We start from the raw sequence: 11,972 nt of genomic DNA on the forward strand, positions 1-11,972 counted from the left end.
TAGGAACTGAACCTATCCACATACCCTACATTTGCTGACTAGCTGAGAATAGTGATTTATAGACACCCCCCTTTTAAAAATTTTACTTCTTCTGAAGAAACCTGAGAGCTTAAAGTAAAGAGCCTCTACTGGTACAATAGCCAACCTATCTAAAAGAGCAAGTTTGATTTTTTTTTTTTTTACTTTTTTTTGGCAGCACCCTGTGGCATGCCGGATCTTAGCTCCCCCACCAGCGATTGCAACTATGCCCCCGGCACTGGGAGCTCAGAGTCTTAACCACCACGGGACTACCAGGGAAATCCCTTTCTTTTTTTTTAACTATTAAAGTTAAAAGAAACCAAGTAAAGTTAAAAAAAAAGAAAAAACTATTACAACCTCTTCTATCTATAGAGTCACATGTATAATTTACTATCTCACACCTACAAAATAATCGTCAGAAACGTTGAAAAGCATACTATCAACTCTCAGTCATTTAAACCAGTTATGAGCTGGTATGTTTTTACACATGCCTCAAATTCCAGTTTATGAATATCTACTCACAACGCTACAAGGTACTTCCTTCCTACTAATCTTAATTAGCAGAATGAATGTTGGGCAATTAATAGGGCTACAAGAAAACTAATCTCCTTGGATGTTATATTAAAGAGAACATGTAAAAGTCATAATGTAAGTATGCAATACAATATCCTTTCCAAAACAACTACAGTACCTGCAATATGGCTGTATCTAGACTTACAGGGGGCAGCCCTCACTAAAATTTTAAATTTTAAATACACAACAAATTTTATTTATATAAATAATTAAGCTATGTCAGAGCCTTACAGAAATAAAAATCATAAGTTTAGGAAAGCATATGGCTGTAAGACAATTTTAGATAAAAATATAAAAGGTAATCAAAAGTATGACATTAATGGTGCTTAGATTTTTAGAGCTGAGTTCCTGGCACACAAAATAATTCCATTACTTACTTAAAGGTTATTTGATTTTATCCTACATTTACACATTAATAGCCATTATTAATCAAATGCCACATCTTTCACAAACCATACAGCCAGTATTGTCAATTTTATGAGGACTTTAACAGATTACAGAATATGCTATAGCAATGTATTATTAACTCACTAATTTTTTAAGGGGTAAATTATAGAATGCCAAAATACTATTTTTTAACAAGCCAGTTTCTCTTCAGTAATTTTCAAATAATAGGCAAGAAGCCGTAAGTTCTATTCCTTAACTATACAGATGCAAAATGTACATCAGTTGCTGAAATCACTAAATATATATATATAAGCGTAAGTGACATAAGGTAAAACGGTAAATACATACACACCCACAAATACATAATTGCCCAGCTTTTTCCAATTCCTATTTCTGATTCTGTAGCTAAATGCAAAAAGGAAAATTTGGTCTTTTTTGCTTCCTTTTAAATTTGGTTCACTTTCCAATTATATCTGTTTTGGATGCAGAAAGATTCTTATGGGCAGTATGTATTACAGGCTCCAACCTGAAACTACCAGTAACTTGATAAGGTAGAAGTGAAATCATGACTCCCTCTTCAACTCCACATTTTTCAATATAACCACTAACATTCTGAGTGATCGTATAGAACTGCCCAGTCCTAAAATGCATTCTACATCAAGGGACGATTCAACTAGGTTCCATACAGCTACACCATTGAGTTAATTTCACCATATCCTAACATTCTGAAAGTTGGTCATCTGTATATTTACCCGAGATAAAGTTAAAAAATATTTAAAGAGCACTGACTGGGCTATACACTGAAAGAGGTAAAGTACAAATACAGCAAGTCAATCAACTTGAAAACTCAATTATTCAAGTCATCAGGGTAGAATTTAAGAATGACAAATATTAGGTTGGTTGGTTTATAATGTGCAATGAAATAAATGCTAAAATTTGAATGTACATTCCATGCATTCTAAGTGTTTTATTTTATTCTTTCATTTAATCCTCTACAGGCAAGAGGACAAGAACTCTATAGGCAAACTGATATTACCCTTTTTTTGAAAAGACGAGAAACCTTAAGTTTACTGAGGTTAAATAACTTGCCAACGATTCACACAGCTAGTAAGTGGCAGTCATTTTTCAGCATCAAACTGTTTATTTAGCATCTAAATCATAAACTGCAGAGAGAGAGCAAACTTATTCCACCTACCACAATGTCTAATCTCAATAAGAAAATCTAACTCAACTGATTTTTTTTTAAGTAATTTTTTTTCTCAGTTTACACTAGTATCTCTACCTAATGGGTTAGGTATCCTTCTTCTGGGTAACCCACAGTACACCTCATGCAGATCTCTATCATAAACACTGAGCTGTCCTATAACCATCTGTTTACATTATGTCTATCATACTGCTGTAAGCTCCCTGAAGCCAGGACTCTGCCTTATTCATGTTTTATGTTCTCAAGTTCCTATCAAGTGCCATGAATATAGGAAGTTCTGAAAGTGCTATTCAATGTTCAATCATAATATTAGATCTTTTTTCCATCACCTTCTAAATATCCATTTAAGATATAACCCTGTTGAAAATGGAAAAAGTTGGAACTTAGGTCAAATAGTCTACCTTCTCTTTCATCAATACCGTATCCTAATATTCTCTACTCCTCAAGAAAAAATGTTGGAAGGGAAAGTAAGATAAATCTGATCACCTATGAACTGATTATTGCCATTATAAAGAAATATGGGCTTCCATAATTAAATAAATGAGGTTTATATCAAGTCAGATAGTGTTGAAAAATCTAGTCCTCTTGACCTTTACACCTAGGACTTTCTGAGGCTTTAAAAAAAAAAACACAAAAAAACAAAAAACCAACCAACCCTGACAGTTGGTTAACCTGTAAAATTCTCATTTTAAAATTTCAGGTCTTCAAATAAGACAAATAATGTACACCCTCAAAACAGCAAATCTCATTAATTTTGTATAGCTTACAGAATATCATGTCTACCAGTTTGACTGCAAGGGTTTTTACAGCAGTAAAATTAACATGACATAAAAATTACCTTGTGCTAATAGATGATATTGCAGAAGTGTAGCATAGTTAAGGTCATGCTAAACATAAGCATAATGTCAAAATATCAGCAGCAAAAAAATAATAATAATCTGTATGTGGTAAAAAAAAAAAGTAAAGCATTCTGATTAACAAATCATATAATCATCTCTTTAAAGCCTAAAAATCTTCTCAACTCTAAGACTAACAACTCCCACAACACTGTAAATCAACCATACTTCAATAAAATTTTTTTAATAAATAAACAACTCAAACATCAGTAAGTGCCAAACCTTGTTAAATAGTAGTATGAATATCAGATCAACGAACAGGTTACAAGAAAATTCCGTTTCCATACTTACTAAGTATCCATAAATCAGGACAACTGTGCCATGTTCAAAGACTGAATTCTAAAATACAAGTTGACATTAAAAACTTGTCATAAGGGTTCACAAATTAGGGTGTTATAACACTATAAGCCAAAAAAAAGGAAGCTCTTTAAATGAGCAGTGCACAGTGACACAAAACTAGTGTCTGTCTCTACAACTACAAGCTGAGTTGACTCTAAAAACTTTAATTTACACCTCTCTAAACCACAGTCCATTTGCCTATACTACTTGAATTTTTAGGACTCTAAAATATCAAATCCCTCCAACAGCACATTATTAAAGAGATTTTTTTTAAACTCTTTTCTTCTTCCATGTGAAAACCAATGTGTTCCTTCAAAAAGTAATCAACACTTCACTTGCACATTCACTATGAAATTATTACCCAGGTTCAATTTCCTTGTATTAACTGTACATATTACCTTGCTTCAGTCTTCTACGGGGCTTTGCCTAGCTAGATAAAACTTTACTGGAGATACAAATATTCTCTCAGTCCTTACCACAATCTAAGTCAGAACAGTAAACTGTTAACATCCGCTCCCACTTTCCTCCCACCTAATTGTAATCCACAACCCTCCTGAAAGGAGAAGAACGGTACACAAATTCAATCTAGAATCTCGCATCAATCTAAAGCGGTAACAGCATTAAGACTTGTGTAGTGGAACCAAACATCTGGGGAGTGGGACTACAGAAACAATGTGGCTTAGTTAACATGCCATTTATCACACTATACTCTGTAAATTAGAACGTGTCATTACAGTGCTTGAAACGTGACGGTGATTTGGTAGTGGAAATTCTCAGCCTATAAGAGGCACTCAATCTTTTGAAAATTTTGCCTCCCTCATAACCAGCTACCCTGACACACCTACACGGTACAAGCGTACAGGATTCTCTTTCTTCTAAATCACACCATCCAATAAATCCGCACACATCTCTCCTTGTAGTAAATACTGGTAAAACTCCTGGTTTCATTTAAGATTTCATTAAACACTGAGATCCAACGCAGACTTATGTACCAGTAAAAATGTCTCAGGTAAAACACGCTTTGAGCAAGCCTAAGTTTTGCTTCTGCACTTTCCTCACCAAGTAAGAGTCATCGAATGAATAACATCCTGCAGTGTTCCGGTATTACCAAAAGACAGAGCTAGTCCCCAAAGACCGGTGGCCTTACTTTCCCACATCGCCGCCTTCCATTAAGGATGACTTAAGTCCACCTCTCTTGCATAAAACGGAGATCCTTCTTTTTTTGTTTTTTTAAAGCTATTCTTAACAAGTAGGCTTCTAGTCTCTGATACCTAGGAAGTGAACTTACAAAGAGACTACCTTCCAAATATGACAAAACTATAAGATAACGTGGGAAGAAAGGGAAGAGGCGTGGGGCTTGTTTTGATCGGAACAGCTGGGGCACGTCAATGCAATCAGGTATTTTACACATACATCGAAGTCCTGAGGACAAACAGGGTTTGCTAAAATAAACACAGACGGTGAGAAAAACGTCCCACAAACTGGAAAGCAGCGACGGGCTCAATGCAAAGCGATCCAGAGGCTGCCAGCGCAGAAGGGGCCGGAGGACCGAAGAAAACTGTAGGGGATGCTGCAGGGTGGGCTAACATGGTGCTTCTCCAGGGTGGAAGGCGATGAGGTGTGGGAACCCGAAGGCTTCATTCCTTCGAGCTCTGGTCCCTAAAGGTATCTTAGCTCACAGCTCAAGTTTCACCCGGGAAAAAAGGAGGCGGCAAACGTGCATCCCGTCACCTTAGCCCCAGCACAGAAGTCCGCGCTCTCGGCTTCCTCCGCGAACAGGCTAGGAAGTAACGGTCCCCAGAGCAAACACGGAGGAGCCCCGCGCACGAAGCACTCGGCGTCCGGGCGGAAAGCGCAGTCGCCGAACCCCAGCCCGCAGCGTGGCGAGCGGCGCGGCCGCGGGCGAGGAGAGCGGGCGGACGGCGCCGCACTCGCCGGCCCCGGCCCTTCCCCGGCCTCGCCCCAGGCGCGGCGAAAAGTTTCCAGCCAAAGTCCGCGGCACCCGCTCGCGCAGCCAACCGCCAAACACAACCGCTTCCCGCCCGGGAGAGCGGCCCACGCCGGCCGGGCCGCGGCACCGGCGACCCTCGGTCGCGCCTCCCTCAGCCCGCACCGGCCGCCGAGGTTCACCTACCACAGAGCCGGGAGAAGAGCAGCAGCGGGAAGAGCAGCAGCAGCAGCGGCGGTGGCGTCGGGGGCGGCAGCAGGAGCCCGGCCCCGGGGGGAGAAGCGGAGGAAAGTTGTGCTTTGCCGCCTCCGGGACACAGCGGAGCCGGCCCCGGGGTCCGCGCCATCCCCCACCCTCCCCCCGGCCCGCTCGCTCTCCGGCCCCCCGGCTCCCCCGGCCCCGGCGCCTCAGGCTGTGGGCGGCGGCGGCGGCGGCGGCGGCGGAAGGTCCGGTGCGCGCGTCCCTAACTCCCAGTTCTTGAGCCGTCACCGCCGGCTGACACTCAGCCGAGCACTCGCGGCTGCTTCGACTCCGCCGTCGCCGACTCCACTGCCGAGGCTGAGGCGGGAGCCGCCCGCCGCCGCCGCCGCCGCCGCCGCCGCCGCCGCCGCCACCGCCACTCCCCTCCCCCCCGGCACCCGCCCGCCTCGAACTCCTGGGAACTCGGAACGCACCACCCCGCCCGCACGGGAGGGGGAGAGGAAGCCGACCCTCAGAGCGCAGGGACTCGCCCGCGCAACTCGCGCTCCCGTCTGATCCGGGAGTGCAAGCCCGACTCCTCCCACCCCGCCCTCCTACACACGCCCCTCCCCTTTCAAAAAAACCAAAAATCTCTTTTCTCCTCTTTGATAACGGGGTTTCTCCGAAAGCAGGGCTTTAAAGAGGACAGGAAAATCTGGAATAGGTTAGTAGGCCCCGCCCCTCGCGTTCCTGCCTCGTCCCCCTTCCCAGCGTTTCCAATGGTCTCGCCCACTCCGCCCCTAGCTGGTCCACCGCGGCCCCTGCTCAGACCAAGGCGGAGGGCGGTGGGATAGTCCAGCTCACAGCTAGGCTCCCCCGAGCGGCGCTCTCCCTCTGGCGGGGACCGGACGAGAGGCGGGGGAGGGGAAGGCACGTTGGGGCTGCCTTTCCGTTGCCCATGCGAAAGGTTCCTGTCTGGGAAGCTGGACATAGGGTGCCGGACTAGTCATCTCCCTCCTCGCCGAGGGCTGAAAGGAGAGACTTTCTCCTTCCTGCTTCCCGGGACAGCTGAGCTCTCCGAATCCCTCCTTTCTTCCCAGCCCCACTTCCCCCCCAGTCCGCCGAGGCACGTTTGCACAGGCGTTTTTCTTGCCCCTTTCTCTGGGTGGGCAGTTTGGTGAAAGGGTCAACGGAGCCGGGAAAAGAGAGGGGCCCCAGAAGGTTTGCTTTTCTCTCTCTCTCTTCTTTGACCGCCGGGCTGTCCGCTATTCTCCCCCAGCGACTGGCAACAGGAGGCCTGCATTTCCCCGATCGGAGCGCCTGTAGTGCGGTGGTGTTTTCCTTTGGTTTTGTTTCATTTGCATGTTCGCACGTGTAATTTTATTTTCACTGCCTGTTTTCCTATTAACTGATCGCGGGAAAGCGACCTCGGGAAGTGCTAAACACGTGCCCGTGAGAGGAGCGTCCGTGATCCACCACGACCCTCCTTCACCCCGGCAGCTGCTCGCCTTGCCCTCTTTATTTATTTGCCCGCCACGCACAGCCCTGGTGGCTTAACCTTGGAGCCACAGCCATCGGCGGTTCTGCGGGGGTGGTGGACAGTTTCGACTGTCCTGAGAGGGGCTAGAGGCAGAGGACACAGGTTCTCAGTCCTGACACCATTTTATGTTGGTCCTGCCGTCGCCTCCAAAGAGCCACAAATGTGCTCCAATAGGAAGAAAGTCAAACAAGGATTTAGCCGCCTGTCGCAGCTGAACTAATGCTTGTCTGCTGCCAAGATCACGCTGTCCTCCCCCTTCACTCACTAGGGTCTCCCCGACCTCCACCCACTGACTTACAATGTTTTACTCATCTCCAAGGCTACACACAATTCTACCCCCTGCCCGCCGCTCTTTTTTCTTTCTTAACTTCCGCCTCCCAACCTCTCTTCCAGCGCTGGGTTTAAATACCTCTTTTCCTCCACCCCTTTTCTCTCTCGCAGTCTATGCCTGTTGCCTCTGTCGTCCCCTGTAAGCCTGTCTCCTGCAACCACTCCTTTCCATCACCTAGCCTCAAGATGCACTTATGAAGAAACCTTGTCCTGCGTCGCTCCGAGAGATGCCCTGATGATGATCATAATTGACGAAATGTAGCTATTGTGACATTCCTCAGCTGTGCTGACACCACCGTTTCCCCTGAGAAAATTTCTTTTCCTATTTTCGCATTCCCTAAACCTAATTTCACAGTTAAATTTAGACAGAGCCCACTGCGCAGCGAGTAGCTAATTATCTGTTTAGATAGCACTTTAACACGTTGTTGATACTCAGTTAAATGTTAAACAACCAAAATTTTAATGTCGCTAGCAAATTTCATTACCCTAGCCTTTCCCTGATGGTTCTAGTCTCCAGGAAAAAAGTAATTTAGCCAACATTTGAAAAGGTGCCAAAGGCTTAATATGGGGGCCATCATGCAATTGCTACAGAGACCATGAGGGATTAGCAGGTTTAGCATCCTTCTCAAAAGGATGATATGGAGCTTTAAAGAATATATTTCCTCCATATTTTGAGAATTGGATTAGTGGCATGCTATTCTCCTCTGACCTAAAGTTAAGAGTGCATGGAAGAGCAGTATTTATACATGTTATATAAGCATGAAAAGAACACCACGCTGGTGTTTTACGTGCATGCATGCATTATGTTTTAATAATAATAATACTTTGTGTTAATATATCATCTTCAGCCAGAGAAGTCAAAGCAGGAAATTACTATTATCCCTACTTGACAGCCAGAGGAACCTAGGTACAGAAGTTAAGTGCAAACACTACAAGCCATGTGTGGTGGTCTCCCCGCCAGAACCAAGTTCTTGCCTTCCAGTAGACACCACTGACCTCTCAAGATTCCTTTTAAAAAGTTAAAAACAAGTTGACTGAGTTAACTCAAACTTCTACTTTCTAAGTGTCCAGTCTCAAATTGCATTCTCCTCAAATGAAGACATACCCACCTCAAGCTTTCCTGTAGAAAATTATTACTAGCTACGGAAAAAGATTTTATATTACGTGGTACAACTCACTTTTTTCAAGGGCCAGAATTACTGTTATTTTTTTAAAAAGGCTTTAACATGAGAGTATAACTGGGTTGTACCATTTTCAGGCGTCTGACTTTACAGATAAGTTTACCTTTATTGTTTGAGTGACAAATTGGTTGAAGGAAACTTAATCATAGCTAACATTAATATTTCTGGCACCACTGAACCCAAAGTATGCACGTATTTTCCAAGAAAAAAAATTATCTGAACAAAAAGCAACATAATCCTAATGCCAACAGTGATTTCATTGTTTTGGGTTAAAAGTACTGATGGTGTCCATCCCACTTTCTGCCTTAAAGACTGTTGACCAATTATTGGTGTTCATTAGCTCTTAACTAAAAAATGAAGGTCGACATCTCAAAAAAGACATAATTATGTACAGTTTTGGGCATTTTACATTTACTCAAATAATCCAAATTAAAGGTTTGAGGCTATTAGAATTTCATAGCTGACTCTAAAAGAAGTATTTTTTTAGTAGAGGTGGGCTATTATGTATGTACTTCAGCTAGTTCTTTTACCATCAGCAATTTTTTTTATAACCTGCTACGTGAAGTAGTATAGCTTTTCCCTCAGTGGAAGAGATGAGCAATGCTTTGTGGAATATTTGAATTGGTACTATATTTGACAGTAAGTTGATGTTACCCAGCTAGAATCACAGTCTTTTATAGCAGAACTATGCAAATAGTTAAAAACAAGCTGCAAACCCACAAAAAAGTCCACCCACTTTTATCAAATACAGCTATTTCCTACTGAAAAGATCTTCCCCCGTATATTCATACTGCTTTCTCCCTCTTATTTCCTTTGGATCTTTGCTCAAATTGCCTTCTATCATTGAGATCATCTATGACCACCCCATATGAAAGAGCTGCCCCCATCTCCAATCCCTATTTCCCCCACACACAACTTGCTTTATTATCTCCATTGCATTCACCATGTGACACATTATATCTTTATATATTGTCTGTTTTCCCTTCACTGGAAGGAAAGTTCCCCAAAGATGGGCAGGGACCTATTTACTTTTTCACTGTTGAAACCTAACCACCTAGAACCATATCTGCCATATAGCTCCCAGATTGGATGATTAAATGATAACTATAGTGACATAGCATACTCCAGTGCATATCTAATGGCAGACAGACTCAACAGAAGAATATTAATTTTTTAAGGTCTTGAGTATATGATCATGTTGAATTTTTCAAGCTGCAAGATGGTTACTCTAACTGACCATGGCTTAACACTCTTGATTTAATTGCTGTTAGTGCTACTTATTAAGCTATCATCTCGCCACTCCATATTCACTCTTAATACTGGGGCTGGGGCTGTGCAAACATATGTCTTCTTTGCCAGCTATCGATAGGTTCGATCAACAGAAGTCATTAGAGGGAGGGTGGTAGGTAGGAGTTGGGGAGAAGACGTTTGTTCCTTTCTGTTTGCTTCCTGCTATCAGCATCACCTCAGCGGCAATAGCCCGTCTTCCTGTCATCAGCAGTTGGCTCCAGCCTCCCACCTTTACATTGTAAGAACCAGACTCATCACAACACCTCAGAGTTACCAGCACCAGCTAGGCTATGCCTACTTCCCAAAGATCCATGCCCTAGCCAGCGAGATCTGTCCTCTGAGTTTCTTAGTTCTAATAACCCCAAATTTTCCCTTTGTTTCCCCAGCTTTAAGGTGGTAACGGCTTCCTACGTTACATATCTCTGAATCACCTCAGTGTTCCCCTTTTTGGCATGGAACCTCCCCTTCATGCCCTGTGTAACAATACCCTATTATTAAGTTCCCTAGGTGACATAATATAGTTTCTGTTTTCCTGATTGAACTTTGATTGATGCTCTATTTTTCGGTGACTATTTCCCAAAACTTTCCCTTATAACAGTTATTTTTCTCTAAGTCAAACTGTTTAAAATCACAGAGCCCACATCAATCTGTCAATTAATAGAAATAAAAGCAACAAGGCAAATGAGCAAAATTTGTTCTATTTCATTGAAAATAATCCAAGTTAAGCAGAGGCGGGTTTGAAAGAAGTAAATTTGGAGGTAATTAGGCTGGTGTGTTAGTCATATATACATATGATTTGGTTTTTTTTGGTTGATGTTCCTGATCTAGATCATGGTAAAGACAAATAGAAATTTGAAATATTAGGTTGTTTAGGAGATTTATTTTACAGACCTTGATTGCCCTTGAGAATCATTATGAAACTAAAAGATAAGAGGATTACTTGGGAAAAGAAGAATTGGACTTCTCTCTTAAACCTACAATGAAAACATACATCACATAGCTATCTAAAGGCTAACTCTATTTATAATATACAACTCTTTTGTAGAGGCACTAGAGTTCCAAAGAATACAGTTTTAGGCACTGATATTCAGGTAGGTTAAATAAAAGGGTAGGGCAATCGAGCAAAGATGATTGAGCTCTTATGTGCTGAAGTTTATGTTAGGTGTTGGGAATGGAAAAACTCAAGTCCTGACCCCAAATACCAATAATAGTATTCTTGCAAACAGTGGAGGGATGTACACTATAGCAAAGAGCAGAGGATGAGTCTCAGGTCTGCCTAAAAGAGACTGAGAAACCCTAACAGCAAAGGCAACACTTGAACAGTCATTTTTTTTTTTGTCTGTGTCGGGTCTTTGTTGCTGTGAGCAGGCTTTCTCTAGTGGCAGAGAGCGGGGGCTACTCTTCGTTGTGGTGCGCGGGCTTCTCACTGTGGTGGCTTCTCTTGCTGCAGAGCACCAGCTCTAGGCACGTGGGCTTCAGTAGTTGTGGCTCGCGGGCTCTAGAATGCAGGCTCAGTAGTTGTGGCGCACGGGCTTAGTTGTTCCGTGGCATGTGGGATCTTCCCGGACGAGGGCTTGAACCTGTGTCTCCTGCATTGGCAGGCAGATTCTTAACCACTGTGCCACCAGGGAAGCCCCCCTTGTTTTTTTTTAATTGAGGTAAAATTGGTGTATCACATTATATAAGTTTCAGGTGTATCACATTATAATTTGACATCTGTATATGCTATAAATTGATCACCACCAAAGGTCTAATTACCATCCATCACCATACAATTTTTTTTTTTTTTAGATTCCATGTTTGAGTGAAATCATATGGTATTTGTCTTTCTACATCTGATTTATTGCACATAATGTAATACCCTCAAGGTCTCTCCATTTTGTCACAAATGGCAAGATTTCATTCTTTTTTAATGGCTGAGTAGTATTTGAACAGTTTTAAATAATGACTAGGAGTTTGCCGTATGGATGGCATAAAAGCAGCTGAGGGGATATAAGAATGACAGATGGAAGGTTACAGAGGCATGACAGAGAATGATGAAACCACAAGTATTTCTGTGCTGCCAGAGGGTAACATGCAAAGGGAA

At 42.8% G+C, this 11,972-nt stretch overlaps 1 protein-coding gene across 4 annotated transcripts in view; it reads right to left on the reverse strand.

Annotated features, from left to right (window-relative positions):
• The window catches only part of NECTIN3 (nectin cell adhesion molecule 3), a 136,430-nt gene extending 130,476 nt beyond the window's left edge, over positions 1–5,954 (reverse strand). For all 4 annotated transcript variants that reach the window (XR_011074332.1, XM_068546776.1, XM_068546777.1 and 1 more), the window contains exon 1: positions 5,552–5,954. Coding sequence is in view for 3 of the 4 variants with exons in the window: in XM_068546776.1 (XP_068402877.1) it covers positions 5,552–5,711 (160 nt within the window). In the remaining variant the exon portion in view is untranslated. The remainder of the gene's footprint in view (positions 1–5,551) is intronic.
• Between the last annotated feature and the right edge of the window lie 6,018 nt (positions 5,955–11,972).

This window comes from Eschrichtius robustus, chromosome 6, assembly GCF_028021215.1.
Source record: "Eschrichtius robustus isolate mEscRob2 chromosome 6, mEscRob2.pri, whole genome shotgun sequence".
NCBI classification, from domain to species: domain Eukaryota; kingdom Metazoa; phylum Chordata; class Mammalia; order Artiodactyla; family Eschrichtiidae; genus Eschrichtius; species Eschrichtius robustus.